Source organism: Melopsittacus undulatus, chromosome 4 (assembly GCF_012275295.1).
Source record: "Melopsittacus undulatus isolate bMelUnd1 chromosome 4, bMelUnd1.mat.Z, whole genome shotgun sequence".
Taxonomy (NCBI): Eukaryota; Metazoa; Chordata; class Aves; order Psittaciformes; family Psittaculidae; genus Melopsittacus; species Melopsittacus undulatus.
The window spans coordinates 59516893-59537443 of NC_047530.1; the positions used below are offsets into that span (position 1 = coordinate 59516893).

The following is a 20551-nucleotide window of genomic DNA, read 5'->3' on the forward strand; positions in this document are numbered from 1 at the left end:
CTCCATACTGACTTTGCACGCTCACCAAACCAACAAGACACACATGCTCCCTCTCCAACAACCTCTTCAATGGTTATTATTGTTACCAGCAGAGCAGAGCTGCTTGCTTTGTCTGCAGATGTTTGTTTTTGTTGAGACAGGACATTCTGATTTCATGCTATGGTATGGAACACATTTATTTATACAGCACTTTTCCAGGTATCTTTTTTTTTTATTCATTTGTTTCTGCTAGTTGTAGTATAGCAAACCATGAGCAGGAGATTCTGAAGAAGTGGCAAGGCTCCCATCACGTCCCATCACGCCTTCTTATGCCAACTCATAATTGATAAACAGGAATGCATGAGACTGCAACACTTCTACACTGCAGCACTTCTACAAAACAGTTCTGTGGCAGTGTGTATGGTGACTTCCCTATTGTTAGTAGTAAAATGCCTTTGTATATATATTACTGCTAGCTAAAAGTTCATTAGTAAAGGCAGTCTTTCATGAGTAAGGCCAAGGTTTATATTTCTAGGCAGACCAATAGGACCCGCCTCCAAGCAGTTTATGTTTTTGAAGCTGACACACACAACTCTTTTTCCTTGCAAGATGAGCAATATGCAGTAGGGAAAACTGTACCTAGGATTTTTTTTTGCCAACAAAATTCTTTAAGATGATGCATCTGCACTTTAAGATATTTTTCTGCCAATCTATACCCAGATGTCCAATGAGGGCCACTGATTAATACTGTAAGTCCAGGGGAGGATTACACATAAACCTACTACTTGTTCATCTCCACTTACCCATTGTTAAAAAAGTCGGACAACTTCTGGCTTGAATGGAAGTCTGTGCGTTTGTGACACACTTGAAGAGAATGAATAACAGCTTTTCCTTCATGATCATCACAGTCATGCACTCTCCATCTCAACAGCCATTTGGAAGACACTGTTCAAAGTGGAAAGACACATGGGGTGGCAGCATTTCTTCAGTGTAAAAGATTTAACAGGATGCTGCTTACACCAGAAAGCTAGGTTTAGGTGACTTTTGGGGGCCACACGTATGTAACCCTTGTATTGGATTACATTCATCCTTTTTGCCTATTGACGAACCAACCTGATTAGAGAGGATAAATGTGATCTCAACACCCTCCCAATTTAAACATACATGGATTAATCCATAGTGCTTTGCAAAAAGTAGTTGTCCTCAGTCTACATCATATCCAGTCCACTTATGCACGTCACTATCTGCATCAGGAGTAACAGGGTATTGGTACCCAGATTTAGTAGCTGAATACTGGCACAAACAGGGACATGCTTTCAGCACAGACTGGCTCCCACAGCTGTGGGACACACAGCCATCTAGCGGCTAGTTCTTTGGTGAGACACCGCTGGGCAGGGTAGGGGTCCAAATTTAAACTCATGCTATACGTATTTGTTGATGTTTTGCAGTTATTTCTATGCACTTTCTTTTATTCTACAAGAACATCAAACCTGGTAAGGCATGCGATAAACCTAACACTTTGGGAGCAAAAACTATGAGAGAATACTGAATAGCCTAAGAGTTAAAAATAAGAAGTGAATACTTTTCCACCAAGTTTCTATTAATCACAAGAACAGAGATCACACAGGTAGTGAAAGATAAATTCATATCACAGTTCCAAAAGCAAATAAAAGTCAATTACCCTGGTAAACTAAAATGCTTCAAGAGTGTAACAGGCTGAGTTGAAATGGACCTTAACATTAAAAGGAATAGGAAAAGAGGCGTATTTACATACATGGTAGGAAAAAGCCTTTTATTCACTGATTTATATTTTAAAGGAGAACACTTATGTTTCAAAAACACAGGAAATTGAAACACAGCAGTAACAGCACATATGCAATGAAGGTGATTTAAATGTTATATATATGCTAACATCTACAAAAGAGGCTGAGATATAGTTATGTGATATTCAGCCTTCTCCCATCAGAGCAACCCCCAGGCATATGCAATGCAAACTCCAGTAAGGAAATTGGACCCCAGAATTTCCCATTGTCTAATTAGAAGCAAGAGATCTACTGATCCTTAGCCAGAGTTGGGAAAATCATCTTGTCTTTGCCCATGACAGGTTTGAGGTTCAGATGTTGGTTTGTGTACCTGAGTCATACTTTGCCTTTATCAAAAGAACCAACAGAGCAGCAATAAAAAGTAAACTGTATTTTGTTGTCTTATGCTGATTAAAAAAAAAAACCAACAGACTGTCTTTATATCTTAGATAATGAAAGACACTGAGGGCTAAAAATAATCAATTTCCAAGAAAATATCCTTTTCTTTCTTTCCATTTAAAATCTAGAACTCCTTTTGCTGAATACAAAGCTGTCAGATTTGATTTTTAGAAGCATCCTCATAATTAGTGGACTCCTCTTCCTTTTTGTTTTCAAAGGATGACAGTTAATATCAAAACACAAGTTTTTTAGGCACCTCCCATGAGAATTCATTTCTTCCAAAGTGACCATAACAGGCAGTCTTCTGGTAAATGGGCTTTTTTAGGTCCAAATCCCTGTGTGTATAATAAAAAGCAGAGAATATTATTCACATTAAGATACTTCATGGTAACTAGCATTAAAATCCTGATGTTTATTTCCATTTCACACCCTTAATCAAGCAGGCATATTCTGGAGTTGCAAGCATATTAGTGAACGTGTCCAATAAAGAACAATAAAAGTGACAGCAAAACTTAAATGTGAAGTAATTTAGGCCTCAGGAAAAGACTATTATTAAGAATTACTAATTTTAATGGGAAAGATAAAATAACTTTCAATTCCTTTTTTAAAAAAAATTATGCATCTTTTCACAGTAAAGCAACTTAAAATTCTTGGAATAAAAATATTATTTTATTTGAATTCTGCATACTGTATCAGGCCAAATGCTGAAAGTGTATATTTCATATGAAACTTGAAAAGTACATCTGCTTGATATGCTATCTTTAAAGATCTGCTATCTTAAAAAGATGTTATCTTAAAAGATATGGCACATCAGTAGATGCATAGAAAGTATCAACTGTGAAGACTGACAGAATAACCGAAAGCCTTTTATACTTCATTAAATAATCCTATGCTAGTTCAAGAGACTGGTTCTTACATTGTAACTTCTAATGGTTTTACAACAAGTTAATTCTAGGGTGTTTTCCTTTTTGTGTGTTTCTGTACCTGACAATAACTCCAGGCCGAAGATCAAAGTTTTTGTGCACAATGTCCAGCAGCTCTTTCTCTGTTTTTTCGGAAGTTCCATAAGTGAACAGTGAAATGGACAGCGGATGCGCGACCCCAATGGCATAAGAGACCTATGGCAAAAAAAGGTAACATATTTAGCAAATAAACATGGCAGCTCAGTGGGCAGCAGTATGCACCAGAAGAAAGCATTCATCCTAGGAGAACTAAGATCTCTCCTTTACTTCCCACATTTGCACAATTTGTATTGGTAGAAAAAAGAAAAGATAAAACTCTGAAAATACTAAGATCTCTGGGTAACTTTCTTCCCTGTTACCCAATCAACCCATGTTAATTTCCATGACAGTAAGTGTCAGAGGTTTTAAGGCTCTGGAATAACAGCCAATAAAATGAAAGCTAAATGAAAATTTCCAGCTTCAAGAAGCTGATAGGCTGTGACATTACAGTGGTCTTGAACCAAGCACATCAGGGTCTTCCTTTCTTCAACCCCAAGCTATCACCAAGACTGCTTCGACTAGTGTCTTGTGTGATGTGTATTTGAGGTAAATTTGAAAAGGAAATATGTTTCTGAGCAAAGCAACATGCACAGCAAACTATACCTGAACCAGAACACGGCGACAGAGCCCAGCTGTCACAAGAGACTTGGCCACCCAACGGGCTGCGTACGCAGCTGATCGATCCACCTTCGTATAATCTTTGCCAGAAAAGGCACCACCTCCATGGGCTCCCCAGCCACCATAAGTATCCACAATGATCTTTCGACCAGTAACACCAGCATCACCCTGAATCCATAAAAGAATTTCTCCATTTTATAAGCATTTTGTTATAAGTCTTAAACAAGGCTATGCATCCTTCAGAAGACTACAACAACTTGTAAGGAACTTTACCAAATGTGGATTGCTGTGTGCTAGCTGAAGGAATTAACTTGTCTCACCAAGCTACAACAGTGGCTATAAATGTTCGTTAAAGACACATTCATAAAACAAACCATTCACAAACTGTATTTGGTAATCAAGCAAATAGGTCTACACCCAGATAGCTAGAGCATGCACTGCCTGTTTCAAAAGTAAATATTCCAGACAATATGGAATCTTTCATTTAGAACTGACATATCTACACATCCAAACAACAGAGAGTATTTTTAACAAACTACATACCATATAGGAACCACTGAGAGATTTTAAACTGCTAAAAATAAATAAATAAATAAATAAATAAATAAATAGTAAATAAGCAAATAATCAGGCTTTCATATCTTTTAATAAAAATCTGAAGTTTTGTGTATATTAAATAGTAGATGTCTTTTTCATATTTACCATCAAAAGGCATGCCAATGTTATGTTATACATCATTACATAGAGGTTGGCATACAATACTTCCAGCACCACTTCCAACCCCAAAATATCTGTAGTCTAATTTAAACTATACACAAAAGGTATGGGGTAGTAGGCAGTTATAGCTCATTGAGAAAGAAGGACTACTTTTCAAGAACAGATACTTCTAGATGAGTATTCTAAAAACATTAAACAAGGAAGTGCAGATAACCTCCTAGCTGCTACACAGCTATCCTGACTGCTGCTCACAGCTACTTGATATTTTCATTTGATCTTGGTTAGCCGACCAGTACCTGACCAGTTATCTGATGCTCCAGTTTACTAAATGCTTGAGCTTTCTGGTGTGAATGGAAAGATGGTCACATTTCAACTTCAGTCCCCACCTCTGCAGGCAGGTTTGAAATCTTCTGCAGAATATTATGTCAGTAAAATTCAATTGCTGTAATCTTTGCACAGCAAACAAAAGTGGCGAGTCCAAGTTTTTCTTAGAAAGACCATGCATATACATAGAAGAAAACCTTTAGCACTCTTTGTTACAGTCTGCTAAAAAAGCAGTGAGATACAAATCTGAACTGCAGATAGTTGAGCTTGTTTAAAGGATCCTGTCCTTGGGTTCTTCTACTTGACTCAGACCTTAATTTGTGATGAAATTCTGATGATAGAATTTCCTTTTCAGGTGAAAGGAAAAAAACAAACCACCCCTCATTTTAAAGTTGCTGAAAGAGCACAAATACATTTGTAAAGTGTGTGGAAGCCACTTTTGTGACAAGCTGTAATGTCCTTACAGTACCAGCTGGTGTTGCTGTTGGGAAAACGGTGGTACAAGCAAAAGTACTAATTTTGCCATAGCCAGAATTCAAGGTGCCACCGTGCTCAAAAATATAAGGTGAAAATCCTAAATGAAACACATGTGTCTTCTTTAATGAACTGAGATGGAGATTAAGACAGCCTTCTATAGCTGGTGTTATTAAAAATAAAACTGAGTAATACTCTTCTGAAAAGAGTTCAAGATGGAAAAGACAAGGAAAGAAGCAGTGATTTTCTGTTTGCCATAATGCTATTGTAAATTGCACAGGTGATGATAGCAGTTGTAAGGCTATGGCCACACAGGCAGATTGACCCGTACTAAGTAAACTTATCACACGTTTAAACTGCAAATAGACTGCAACATGTGTGTGTTTGTATGTGCAAACATGAGCAGTATAGTTCCACTACAAGAACTGAAAATGTATTCTTGGTTGGCTTACCATACGTGATTATATTACATTTTTAAATGGGTGCAGTTCAGTGCACACCAGACGATTTTCATATGTGTAGCCTTCTTTTTGTATGAAGCTAATTTCTGCATTAGTTCATTTACTTCAAATTACAGTTCTAGTTTGCGTCTCCATTTGTCCATAGGGTAGGATGTCAGTGATGACACAAAATTACAGTGATACAATCAATTCAACTACACAAAAATATTTTTTTGCATAATCATTATTATAATGATTAATCTCAACACCTTCCTACTTAGTTAATGGCATAATGTAAAAAAGACACAGCACCTTAGAAATATTTCTGACAAATTCCAGTAAATGAATGGATTTGAACAGAAAAGGAAAAACAATGTCTATTTTGAATTGTTGTGAAATTGGACCTATTTTCAGGAAGAAGCTTTGAAATTGTGCTGAGATAGTTCATTCACCATTTGGAATGGTGAATTTGTTTTAAAAAACTAAATCTCATTAGTCCTGATCCTACAGAGAGTGGAATTTCTTCCTGACTTCTGTGAGTGCAGCATCAAATCACAAATCACTGCTCCCGTGTTGTCGAAATAAAGCAAAAGAAACATTTATTTCCTCACCAGGAGGAGCCTATTAGGGGCTGATTTCAGAACAGATGAGCACCCTCAGGTATCATTGGTGTTAGGCAGAACAGTATGAGCTATATAGATACAAAACCCACGTTCACTGTAAGAGAAGGAAAACTTGTGTCTGTCTCTCTATAAGAAGTGTTTTCCATGAGAAGGAGCAGCATGTCTCAGTGCTGGACTTCAGAGGGTTTGAGAAAACCCAGAACTGGGCTGTACATTCCACACGCAATGTAAGATTCATCTCAACTTGCCTGCCTAATCACAACAGATGTATGATATAACCATGACCTCAAAGGTTGCTTTGGCATACATGAAACCCTGGGTGCTTCTAACACATAAAACTGCATTTAATACTTCCACTAGGCAGCTTGTGTCTTCCACCCGAGGACAGACATGACAAAAAGCTGAGCATTTGTTTTAAGACACAGCCGATGACAAAGGCAAGCTGATAAAAGCACCAAAATAACACTACACAAACCTGAGGTCCTCCAATAACAAAACGTCCACTAGGTTGAAGGTGATAAATAGTTTTCTCATCCAAGTATTTTGCAGGGACAACAGGTCGGATCACACGATCCTTCAGGGCTCTGCGCATATTCTCCAGAGAAATTGTTTCATCATGCTGCACAGATATCACAATTGTATGAACACGCACTGGGATGACTGCTCCATTCTCCTGGATATACTGAACTGTGACCTGAATAGAACAGGGAGAAGGAGGAAATAAAAAACAAAGTTACTATGAAAGGTATTACTGCTCTACATCAAACACATTATGCTATTCCAAGAACAAAACTGTAGCAAAATGTCAATGCTGACATTATAATCATCACTGCTCACGCTGTTGCCAAGGTATGAGAAATAAAGCCTATTTTCTCATTCTTTATTTTTTGCTCAATATGGACAACCTCATTTCCTATGAAGTTGTCCAAAATGTGTCTTTTGTTTGGGATTTCCAATGAAACTTACAAGCCTCAGAAATTTACATTCAGTGCCTCTTCAAAAAGGCCAGCTGAATTCCTAAATACAAACAAATCCTTTAGATCTTCTGACATTTTTTCAATGAGCATAGACCACTTAGGTCTGAAGGGTTAAATGTTTCTTCACTGGTAGGTAGTTAAGTGCTCCTAGGACTCTGATGCAAGTTAACCATTTTCCAACAGTTAAGGAGACAGCATCACAAGCAGTAGAAATGCTCTATTACTCTTAGTTTACCCTGGTACTCTGAACACCATCAATTGCTCTCTAGAAAAAGATTTAAGATTTCTGGAAAGAAACAGTATTAGTTTTCAACTAATTTATAGCAGTATTTACCTGTGTTTTGGAGTCAGGCCTTAGCCAAGGAAGTTCTCCATTACGCCTCAACTCTGCTAACCTGGAATTCAGCTTGTGTGCAAGAATAATTGTTAGAGGCATACATTCTTCTGTTTCATCTGTTGCATAACCAAACATCAAACCCTACAGGAGGAGAAAATATACTTCAATCATTGTTAAAAGCACCACAACCAAAGGCAATGAGATTTCATCTGAAGCAAAGAGTAAACAAGACCTTTAGGTTTACTTTCTGCTGTTTTATATTACAGTGCAGGAAGCCTAAACTCAGATCAGGTTCCAACATGTTACAGTGCAATGAGAAACAAGCCTCGTTTCTAGAATTTTTCACTGAAAGCCTAAAGGTTTACATATTGAGCTGGAAACCTGGACAAAAAATGCAGACACTTTTGTGAAGAAATGAGGTTCTTTCACAGGAAAGAAATCTGTTAAAGGAAAACGATTTCAGGACTATTCTGTCATGGGAAAGGTGGTATCATTAGCCTGGAAAGGTTGTAGAGGCTTTTATGTATGAATGCAGACACACTTATACTGCAGCTTCCATTTGAAACTTCAGTGGAATGGGATGTGAATACCCCACACCACGAACAAGGTACCATTCAACAGTTTAAGGCACCCGCCTCAGATTTTCAATGCAACATGCTTCTAGCAACAGCATCTATGGCTATTCAGTCATGTTCCATGCATCAGATCATCATTTCTTAAAAAGAGTTAACAGCATTTTCTTTCTCCTCATCCAGTGTATGTTGTGGTAAAAAGAAAAAAGGAAGATACTTTGATGCAATGGGAAGGGAGGTCATCAAAATGCCAAAGAAAGTCAGATATCTTTTCATCTTACATAGAATTATGTCCTCAAGACAGCATAAAAGCATTTTAATTTAGTCATCGGGAGATCTTTGAACGATATTAGCTTGGCTTCTGGACTCTGATATTGCCATTTGTAGCTCTGAACAGCATTGTTATAAACTAGTTATTACTAGTAATACTGTAAATGCTAAACTCACTCATACTAGCATCAGTTAGATTATGGCATCTTTCTCTTGGGAACATAACATAATTATTTACATGTGTTATTGAGCTCATAGAAATGCAGTTTGGACAGCCTTAATTATGTGGAACATCTATCACAATAGATGCCTCTGGGGAATAAGTGAGAAATAAAAGTACTCGGCATATTTGCTTTCACTGCACTATCGCTGAAGACAGTTGAAACATTGCCTAATTTTTTGCTGTGTAAAATCTCAAAAGCTTCATGAAAGTTAAAAGATCCTTTGTTTCTTCCATCTTACAAAACAAGCCTGAGTGCAAGATGAATGGTTTAATGCAAATAATCTTTACTAAGTTCTAAAGGAGACATCCTCAGCTACTGCAAACTGGCAGAGCTTTTCTGGCTTACACGAAGCGCTATAACAAACACAGGCAAAAGTCTGCCCTCAAAGAGTTTCCAATTGTTTTAATAAAAATATGTTCTTCATTCTGGGGTAGCCCAAGATTGAAGTGTGGAAATCTTTACATGGGTTTTGAGTTAGAAAACAGAGCAGTAAGATGGTTTTGTTGGTTTAGATGTGATGTTATGTTTACCTGATCTCCAGCACCCACATCTTCTTCATCCCTGTGTAGATGAACACCTTGGGCAATATCAGGTGACTGCTGTTCCAGTGCCACTAAAACATTACAAGTCTTGTAATCAAAACCTATTTGGAAAACAAGAATAGCAGTGAATTAGCCTTTTTCGCACAGTTAAGGAAAGTAACGTGGAACCATATGAGGAAATTTTCATTCAGAAGGATACTACATTCAGAACTCAAAACCTGTTATTTTTGGTTAATTTTTTTGTCAATACAACATTTGAAACCTTTCTGGGGAGGGAGAAGAGTATATAGGATTGTCTTTATTGCTTCTTACTGCTTGTTTTCTCTTGCATTGGCATCCTGTGCCAAGCTAATTTAAATTATGAATTAACTGAACAAAACCAGCAAAAAAAAGTAGATTATGAGCCTCTGCCAAATAAACACCATTAAAAACCTCTACATAAATTCCAAAGAACTGATGTTTTCAGCAGTAGAAGGCTTTGTTCTCTGCTACTTTATTTGTAATACATGTAAAGTGGTTATTGTGCCTAAATCTCTCATGGAAGTTTGTTAGAGAGCCACAGCAAGTCTCACAGGAAATCTGGAAGTGGGAATTTACTTTATATTACTTTCTAAGGTCAAAAGGAAGGTTTTTGAAATTGAAAGACTTACAGAAGGCAAAAATTTCTACCTGTTCCTAGGTATGTTAATCGTAACTTGCTTCTCTCCAAATACAGCCTTTCCTAGACTGTAGTTACTGGCAGCTGCTGACCAAACTCATGTTCAGCCAATACAACATACATATACACATCTATATGCACATGATCCACTTGAAAAATTCTCTTCACCCTCTTTTAAGTGGGCTATGTAGAGAAGAAAATTATATTTCCATGCACAACGGTTTGGTTTAGCTTCTCATTTTATATCTGCAGATAAATGTTTTTTGCTAGGTCACTGCATTTCCTCTTATCACCTTTGGCATTTAGAATAAAAAGGAGATTTACTACATTTACTATGTTTTTTTGAAAACACTGCTGTTACATGATGGTGGAAGTAACTTATAGATGTGCTACTATAATATTCTCTGTCCACATTCTGCCTTTAAATCCAATAGGAATTAAAGGACTTCAGGAAACAACTGTTTTTAATTAAAAGCTCTTAGAAGATACACTTCACTGTAACAGTATACATGAAATATTTGTAATGTATAAGGTATATGACAAATCAGAAAGTGTCTGGTATGTAAAGCATTTTGTCTTTTTTATCATTTGTACATTACACAAACTGTATTTGGACCGCACTTTCCTCAGTGTAGGAAGTGTTGTTCAGAGCTAACAGACCACCTTGCAGAGTGAGAACCTGCTTTACACCTGGGAATTCTAGATGCTAACCACAGTACAAATATATAATGGTACAATGAAATGAACCAGGTTTCTAACTCCCTCTCTGTCTCACCAAGATGCATAAATCAGCTTGCCAAATGAATAGCAACATTTGAGTTCTTGCAAGTTTGGAAAAGTGGTAATAGTGCTTCTCAGGTTGCAGGTAAGTATTCTGGCCTAAGACCACAGTTCAGAGTATATTCTGCCTACACTCTCTCAGTTTCAAATATATGATGGTTCTTCTACTTACTGGTATAAAGCCAGAAAAGGTATCATGTAGCACCATGTAATCAGTTTTCACACAGGATATTCAGTTTTTACCAGGCTTCCTAAAGCCTATATGTGGAAGTGATGACAGACTTGGGTTGCAGTTGCCTATTGCTTGCTCTTCAATTATCTAATGAGTTTTTCCACCAACCTTTAGCCGAATCATCATAGCCAATATGTCTAATTGCATCTCGGACAACTCGTTGATAATCCACAATAGCACGAGATGTGATCTCTCCACAGAGCAACACCATCCCTGTCTTACATACCGTCTCTGAAAAGAGAGATGAAAACAGGATTACATCAGCAAAGTAACCCTGCCCACTAAGGCAAATAACTGTTTGCAATGATAGTGATTTTGAGAGATCTACTGGGTATATACAGTGTAAGTCCTTTATACCCACATTTTTTTATTATTCTACAATAAATTCTTTCCCTATTCACTGTATGTCTGAAATAAAGGAAAAGAATGTCTTATCTACAAATTGGAAAGTCAAAACACTGAGCATGATTCAGTGATACACATGCATTTTAAGCAAATACAGCATCAAAATCTGATTTTTAAATCTACTTCATAGAATCATAGAATAGTTAGGGTTGGAAACGACCTTAAGATCATCTAGCTCCAAGCCCCCTGCTATGGGCAGGGACACCTCACTATAAACCATGCTACCCAAGGCTCTGTCCAACCTGGCCTTGAACACTGACAGGGATGGAGCATTCACAATTTCCCTGGACAATCCATTCCAGTACCTCACCACCCTAACAGCAAAGAATTTCTTCCTTATATCAAGTCTAAACCTCCCCTGTTTAAGCTTTAACCCATTACCCCTTCTCCTGTCACTACAATCACTAATGAATAGTCCATCCCCAGCATCCCTATAGGCCCCCTTCAGATACTTGAAGGCTGCTATGAGGTCTCCATGCAGCCTTCTCTTCTCCAGGCTGAACAGACCCAACTTTCTCAGCCTGTCGTCATATGGGAGGTGCTCCAGTCCCTGATCATCCTCATGACCCTCCTCTGGACTTGTTCCAACAGTTCCATGTCCTTTTTATGTTGAGGACACCAGAACTGCACACAATACTCCAAGTGAGGTCTCACAAGTGCAGAGTAGAGGGGCAGGATCACCTCCTTTGACCTGCTGTCACACTCCTTTTGATGCAGCCCAGGATACGGCTGCTTTCTGGGCTGTAAGCACACACTGAAGCTGACTCATGTACATTTTCCCATCTACCAAGACTCCCAAGTCCTTCTCCGTGGGGCTGCTCTGAATCTCTTCTCTGCCCAACCTGTAGCTGTGCCTGGGATTGCTCTGACCCAGGTACAGGACCTTGCACTTGTCATGGTTAAACTTCATGAGGCTGGCATCAGCCCACCTCACAAGTGTGTCAAGGTCCCTCTGGATGGCATTCCTTCCCTCCGGTGGATCAGCTGAACCACACAGCTTGGTGTCTTTGGCAAACTTGCTGAGGGCGCACTGAATTCCATTGTCCATGTCCATACTTAATCACTTAAAGATACATACTGAAGCTAAATAAAACTCATCAGTAATCAATTATTTTGAAGTTGACCTCTGCAGCCCCAGGTGGAAGAATCTGAAGATAGGGGTTAGTTACCTAATGCATGAACTGATATAATAACCTCAAAATTAATAGTACAACTCTTTCTGAAGAGATTTAAAATAAAAAAAAAGCAAGCAGTTATGTGGATCTGGACTGAAAAATTAGAACTTTACTAAATATAGTAAATGAAATTTTCAACAAAAAAATCAAATATTCTTTCAGAAATCCACTATAACAAAGCCAAATCTGTTTCTCCCAGGAAAATTCAGTCCACACGAAAAGTTAACTATCCTACCTTTCTACAGCCTGCTTAGGCTTCAGTCTTCATAAAAACTTTTACTGTTCTTTCTCATCTGCCCTTCTTTTCAAGACTGCAATTCTTATGTGATTTTCTGAGAGTAAAATAAGTTAGCAAACGATAGCATCAAGCTCTTTGCAAACACCATAAAAAAAGGACAGTGACTGGGTGACGACTTCAAGAAAAGCACCAAACAACTTACCACAAGCAACCTTGGCATTTGGATCTTGTTTGAGGTGGGCGTCTAGTACAGCATCACTGATCTGATCACAGATTTTATCTGCAAAACATCAAAGTTGTGATTCTAAACCACAGCACTCTATACAAAAAACATGGACTGTTTGCATTGCTTTGAATCGGTAAGTATTTCAGCAAGGAATTCTTTTATTGCTTATTAATGAAGTATTTAAGCTAGTTAAATAGAAAGACATATGCAACATCTTGCAAACCAAGTCAGTAGATAAAACAGAATTTACCTATTGGTGTAAAATAATACAGACTATAACTTTACCTGCAGTTTTCTGCACTTAGGTATGAAACAAGTATGTTATGTGTAGAATTACCTGAGAGGCTAAGAGGCTTTTCTCCCAGCCTTCTCCTCCTGTAACAATGCCAATTTAGCATGCACTCCACATCAGTAGCATTCTAACATCAAGGTGATATTCCACCACCAGCTTCCATCTTCCTAATAGAAAGTTGGAATACACCATACCAACACTGCTGGTAAAGCCTGAGAAAATGTTTAGATGAATACATATAACCTACTGCTTATAATCAAGTGCCTGTTTCTGGTTTGCTTCTGCTCACTGCTTTCTACCATTCTGCAATGCCATCTCCTAATAATCCCTACAACCCAACTAAGGCACAGAAGTAGCAGATGTAAAAGCAAGAAGAGGTTACCAAAATGATGTTTTCCTGAGGTAAATCTTGAGTAAGTGCATCTTCAGTTACATACCAAATACAAAGGTTTCAGCTGAGGTGTATTATCAGTACAAGTATCATCATCAATAAACCTTTTTTTTCTTTCTTTTCTTTTTTTTGATGAATAGTGAATCTCAGTCAAATAATGTAGCTAATTTAAGGAAGACAAAAAGGCAGCACCCATAACAAAGCTTTTCACATGAAAATGGTAATTTTCTCATCTGTTTTAATTTTACTGTTCTTTAAAAAAGCTTAGTATTGCATACTGTGTTTAGATGTTGCCATAACATGCTGTGTGGCAAAACAAATTAATCTCTTTACTTGCCATTTGCAACACAATCTGTTGGAAACAAATGTTTTGTAAAAGTATGTTATCAGAGACTTTTAATACATTCAAACTCAAGTCAAAATATATTCTCATTTATTTTCATTAGGAAGGTGTACTACATTTAGCTAACAGGGACAAATCAAAGACTAGAGAGCTAATGTGATCCTGACAGTTTTATCTCCTGTATTAACCACTTCAACACAAAAAATAATCAACACAAAAGACAGTTAGCAAATGTAGGCTGCGTTGGAACTTTTAGCCACGCAAGAACAGGTCTTGGATGATTAAATTTGAGATAATTATTACCAAACAGGAATCATATGCAATTCTTGCAATTCAGTTAAAGTCCAAATGAACATTGTTTAACAAGACTGGGGACAAAGGTTGCAAGAGTGATTAAAACATACCTCTGCTTGCTCTCTTCAAAGTTTCTGATTTTATAAGGAAATAAAGCTATATTTGCAAGCATAACAGCAAAAAATATTGACCAAAATATGCAATACTCGATTACCAGGGTGGGTTAACACAGCAACTAGGATAGGATGGTTTTCTTAGTGCGGGTCCAATGCCCTACAGCAGACTTCTGGTGATTGGGATTGCTTTATTTAAGCAATTTTTATTTTAAGGAATTAGTCTGTGGGAGCTGATGATAAACCCTATTCAAATGCCTGGTTGTCAAACTATGAATAAGGCATTCAACAACAAAAGTGATCTCCAATAATTAGAAAGAGCTTCACAGTTTTCCACATAGTTGGATGTAAGTTTGTTACGTGAATCTAGACTATATAAGAACCTAACACAAGCCATGACATCTTCAAGCTCTCAGGACCTCCCCAAAGCACAGATACAGGCTGAGCAGAGACTGGATTGAGAGCAGCCCTGAGAAGAAGGACTTGGGGGTGTTGGTTGATGAGAAGCTCACCATGAGCCGGCAATGTGCGCTTGCAGGCCAGAAAGCCAACTGTATCCTGGGCTGCATCAAAAGGAGAGTGACCAGCAGGTCAAGGGAGGTGGTCCTGCCCCTCTACTCTGCTCTCATGAGTACCTACAGTACTGCTAAATTGTGCTGTATTACAGTTTTCCTATTCAAAAGTCTGGATGAGAGCTAATTGTTAACTAAAGTGGTACTTCAATATTAACACTACACTGTTCAAATATCTTGTACGTCTGTTCTCTTTGTTCAATACACAACCTAATGAAGTAGTATGTATATTGTTAAACATACACAATGTTAGGTATTGTTAAGTATATATAATGTTAGATGTAAGACATGCAAGCATCAACTTGCTGAAAAGATCTGCATTTTCTGTTCAGATTTGGGAATAGTTTGTTTGTTTGTTTAGTTTTGGTTTTTGTTTGTTTGGTTTGGTGATTTTTGGGTTGTGTTTTGTTTGGATTTTTTTTCCTGTGAATATTCAGAAGATAAATATGTGCTTTTAGTCCAGTTGAAAATCTAAGGGTGCTTTTAGTAGATGTTTTCTCTTACATTTTAAAGAGATCCCTTGGTACTTACTGGAAAACTGAATGACATTCTGTTTGTAGGCAATTCCACCTGAAGTCACACCATATAGGGGAAGGAATTAATTCTAAATGGTTTGGCACCTGTAAGACATTGTGAATCAGAGAAACACAATGCTTTTCAAAGCAGAGTGAAACCGTTGTGCAACACAGACAGACACTACCGAAGAAAGCAAAATGGAGCAGTGACAAAAACCAGCTATTTAAATATAAATGAATATTTCTCTTCCCCATGCTGCTATTTACGTGCTTATGTTGAAATGAAGAAGTTATGCATATGTCTTCAGAGAGTTTGGGATTTACTCCACTAAATGCCAAGGTTAAAAACCTGGAGGAAAGTCCTAGATTTTATACCCAAGTAATTTTTAATAATTTGGACTGAGAAGATAGAATAAACAGAGTCTTATATAAAGTCTTTGGAGACCATAAGTAATACCTGTATGTTAATTATGGCTAGCTATTACTTGCATCTATGGAATTTGGGCTTCTTAGTGACACACAACCTTTAGGCGTTCCACAGGTGTAAGGCAGTTCTCTGTGTACCTCAGTAAATAAGTATGCATTTTCCCCTGCTTTGTCTATTAAGAAGAAAGTCTCTATTAAGGCATTCAGTCCTCAGCTAATATAATCAGAATAATTCAAATTTCCACCAGGCAGAGGTGTGGTTCAGGGTCTTTACTTCACATAATGCCCTCCAGCAAAATTATGCTGTCACATGCAGAAGAGAAATAATCAAGAACATGCAGATTATCCATTTGGTAGCAGAGAAACTCAAAACTCACAATAAAATTTTAGTGCTATTGATAATGTCAGAAGCCCAACTACAGCCCCAGACACTGGGTCCCATTTTAAGGAATAGCCTAGCTTTTCCTGGATGATAAAAACCTAACAGCATGTATACACTCCGTGTGTAAAACCAAGTAGGTAAAAGGGGGTTGCCCAGCATATAAGGGTGATCAATTTGCTGTCAGAAACTAGAGCTATTGGTGAGACGATTAAGACCTGTTGCTGAGCTGTGTTCAGTAACAGGAATTTGCAGGAGCACACAGAGTTACTTAGGGTCCTTCATTGATCTGAAAATCTGTATCTTTCCTTTGTCACAGCCATTTGGGTTTCCAGCACACTACATGAAGACTTCTTAAGAAGGTATATCACAATCTTGAAAACATCTGAGTACATTCCAGTCTTCCACTCCCTCTGCACTCAGGCTTTCATGTTGCCACTTCACACCTCACAGTACACAGACATCTGGCAACCTCTGCTGTATACATAACTGGCTGTACATAAATTTAACAAGTGATAACATTGCTTCTCAAAGTCCTGTTGAGTATCCCAGAAAAGGAGGAAAATGCTCGTGGGACTTAAAAGAAGATCCAGTGGAGGTCTAGGAAGTACAGAAAGTGTGACATAAGAACTAAAATACCTGGCCAAATTCAAAACCAAGAAACAAGACAGGAAAAGAAATAAAGGAAACCAAAGGACAAAGCTAAACCTGTGGACTCAAACTATTCCTGTTCTGATACCTACCTATTATTGCCGCAGGGTTAAAAATAATTATTAGAGTATCATAAATTGTGACCTGTCATCTTTGGAAACACCATCACAAACTTAAAATTACCATATTGTGTAATGTTATTTTTCCTATGAAACTACATTTCACTACAGATGCTGGATATAATTATGTACAAATTTGAGAGGTGACCTATGTCTGAAGGACCGAACATGGTTGTCACTTTCTGATTGTGTTACATCAGAAAGAACCCCAACTGGCTCAACCTGATGTAGCTACCTTGACATTGTCAGAGATGTGCTCAATTGCATCAGCCATGGATTTAATCTGCAGTAATAAGTTAAGATTATAGAAAAATATCAGAATTACAGATATGAAGTTTTTACTGCTGATGTTTTTATTCTCTGCCTTGTCATTTCAGCCATTTATGATTTACTCTCATAACATGGGTACAGACCTGAAAAATCCTTATTACAGCAAAAGGCAGAGGATGCGAAATCAGCTTCTAAATAAATACACTTTTCAGGACATCAAACAGTCTTTTGTCCCCTGACCTCATTTGGGACAACACTTGCTGTTGACACAAGGTACATGTTTATGGCAGATGAACATTTGTTTTCAAAAAAACTGAACTAAGCTCTGCTGACCATACATAAAGTTTAGCAAATAACTGTCCACTATTTGCTTAAGCAATTCTATATATTGCATCAGATGATGGAATGGGGGAAAAAAGCAGCAACTTTGCCATGTACAGCTGCTCCAACCACTGATTTTTAAAGGTTCTGAAATAGCCTGCTTAGAGATATTCGTGGATGACAGTTTTAGAGCATAGCATATGTGCAGGACAATTTCACAGGGCCCATAAAGATATGGAACTTGAGAAGCAAGCTATGCATTCTTATCCATACGTGAAACTTAAGTCTGTGACAGATACAGTAATGTCTCCACAGTAATACTGAAAGAAATTCAGATGAAAAAGAGCAGCAACCATAAAACACATTGTCCTCCTCAGTGCAGCACATGCTCTGCAAGAGCATGTAAACTCCTGTTGGAAGCACCCTAGTTATAGCTGTTCTATAGCCTATATGGACAAGGTCCAATGGAAATAAAGTTAAAAGTGCCCTGCTACAGATAACTTCTATAATAAGATTAATAACATATTAATTCTTCTTTGTGTTTTTAAAAACAGTTTAAATTAAAATATTATTATTCTTACGCACTTGCCAGAGCTGGCTTCTTACCTGGGTGTCCTTCTCCTACCGACTCCGATGTGAACATGAAAGTCCCTTCATCATCCAGAGTGTAATCACATAAACCATCCACTGGCCCATTCATGATTGTGATGCTTTTCCTGATGGATTATTATAAATAGTAGTTGAACAGTTATACCTCTAGTGTCTTCTTTTAAAGGAGAAGGTTCTTTATCAGTAGAACTATTGCTGTGTTCACTTATTACTTCTTACACTAACTTGAATTTCAGTGCGTGAAAGCAGCATGTGCTCTGTGTACACCTGCAAGAAGTATGCATGTGCCTGAAGTCTATATCCCTACCTAGCCTGATCTGTCAGTCCCTGAGCTGCTCCTATATATGGAAAAGTGAAAGTGCCTAGATAATCATGTGAGGCAAATGGAAGAGCCCATTTCTTGGCAGGGGAGTTAGTTAACTTTAGTATATTTCACTAATTAACTTAGTTCTCAGAAATGTTCTGGATTCAACCCGTGCAAGATAGGTTATCTTAGCAACACAACTCAGCATGAAGTAATGCAGACTACTGGTGACAGTTCAGGTCAGCTGCTTCTTCAGTTTGAATCTCCCCTAATTCTGGAATCTTTGCTGTGCTTCTAACTATGTGTTGTGGTTTTACAGGGAAAGATGAAAAATCTGTAAATGCATGTCTTTCCTAGCAAAAAACTGGAAGAAGTTTGCTCTGCATCATATGACTGTATTTTCCTTTTCCTTTTTCATCTCTTGAAAAGTAGAATCCTCTTCTGAAATATCTTTTTTCCATTTCATTCATTCTTCTTGTACATTTGAGAGACGAAACGTCTGATAAGATCTAGCATGAGTGCTTCTCAGTTATGCAGACCTCTCATTTCAGCCTTTGCTTTACTTTTCCTCTCCTCTCTTCTATTAATTCAGATACATCTTAATTCTCTCTTTGTATCACATTCTTATATTATGTTCCCTAACCCTTAGAAATACACTAACTGCCACATATGAATACTAATTCTGCTACCAAAAATTTCTTCTAGTCAGATGGCTCATGTCTGGAATATGCTGATGGTATGACCGGTATGAAGACAGGTGGTATTTTGTGGATACATATATGACCTGAAGTTACTACATAAAACCCAAGTAAACATACTCATGGAGCAGATACAGAAAAAGCCCAGCACTACTGCACTTTAGAGAAAAGTGTAATTATTAATTCCTTTCAAACCCATTCTAGTCTCAATCTCAGACCAAAGCATTGGCTTACCAAATTAAAAAGAATTCCCTTTACTTCAACAGACACTGAATCATTCTCTCAATCATTCAAAGTGTACCTGATACTTGGACTAGAATGAGTAACATACTGCTGATTCCATAGTCCTTGCAAATTTTGACAGCAATGAATTTCTCATCACTCCAGTTTAAAAACTGACTTAGTTTACTTCAAACCCTTGGTCAATACTATTTTAAAAGATCACTTTATGTGGTCCCTTGGATTAAAATTTCTACATTACTACAAATTTATGCAAAAATTCATTAGAATGTTAACTTTTTATCTACATTCCTGAAAACAATAACCAGTGCCTATGAATATTCACCAGTAATCTGCTATAGCATTGGCCCCTCTCTGATTATCATCAATGTTCATTTCAAAGACAATTTCTTGGTTTTCTGTTGTACAGAATTCATTTAATTGAATGAAAATCACTGTTTGTACTTAAAAATAAAGAATTTGCACATCATATACACTTTATGAGGCACAGCTTTCTCTGTAGTAAACTGTCGTCACCCCACTGACATGAAGATTCTAAACTAGCCTGAATAATTGACACATTAATACCATCTAGAAAAATAGAACTTGTAAAAAAAAGAAAAACCAAACCAACAAGACTGAAGAGTACCTGATTCTATTAACCCTAGTTAATGGGTAACACTCAATAATTACAATAACTTCTAAAGAAAATTAACAGTAGTTATAAGCATTCCTTTTTAAATGCAATTTTTATTTTCCTCTGTGGAAACAAAGACATGATGGGAATGGACAAAACACCTCTGACAAAAACTCTTTTTGTACATATAAGAGTTTTCATTCTAATTCCACAATCTTCCAGAAGAAACAGACAAGATTCAATACTGTCAGTCTGAGTGCTCCACTCCCTCTTGCTTCTGGTTTTGCTTTTTCTTGGTTTTCAGTGCCAGAAACTGTAATTTGGGAATCAGCATTCTTGTTTCTAAGGTAGCACTTAAACAGAATGCAGAGCCAGGCCTCACATA

General features: G+C 37.4%; 1 protein-coding gene across 1 annotated transcript; it reads right to left on the reverse strand.

The window, feature by feature from the left end:
* Positions 1–1744: 1744 nt before the first annotated feature.
* MAT1A (methionine adenosyltransferase 1A) lies at positions 1745–18632 on the reverse strand. The gene is made up of 9 exons (XM_005153623.2): positions 18306–18632; positions 12990–13067; positions 11078–11200; positions 9288–9400; positions 7689–7832; positions 6853–7071; positions 3785–3967; positions 3165–3298; positions 1745–2515 (listed from the first exon to the last, which is right to left on the reverse strand). Exons 1-9 carry the CDS (start codon positions 18397–18399, stop codon positions 2413–2415), a joined length of 1191 nt encoding a protein of 396 aa, XP_005153680.1. The 5' UTR covers positions 18400–18632; the 3' UTR covers positions 1745–2412.
* Positions 18633–20551: the final 1919 nt, after the last annotated feature.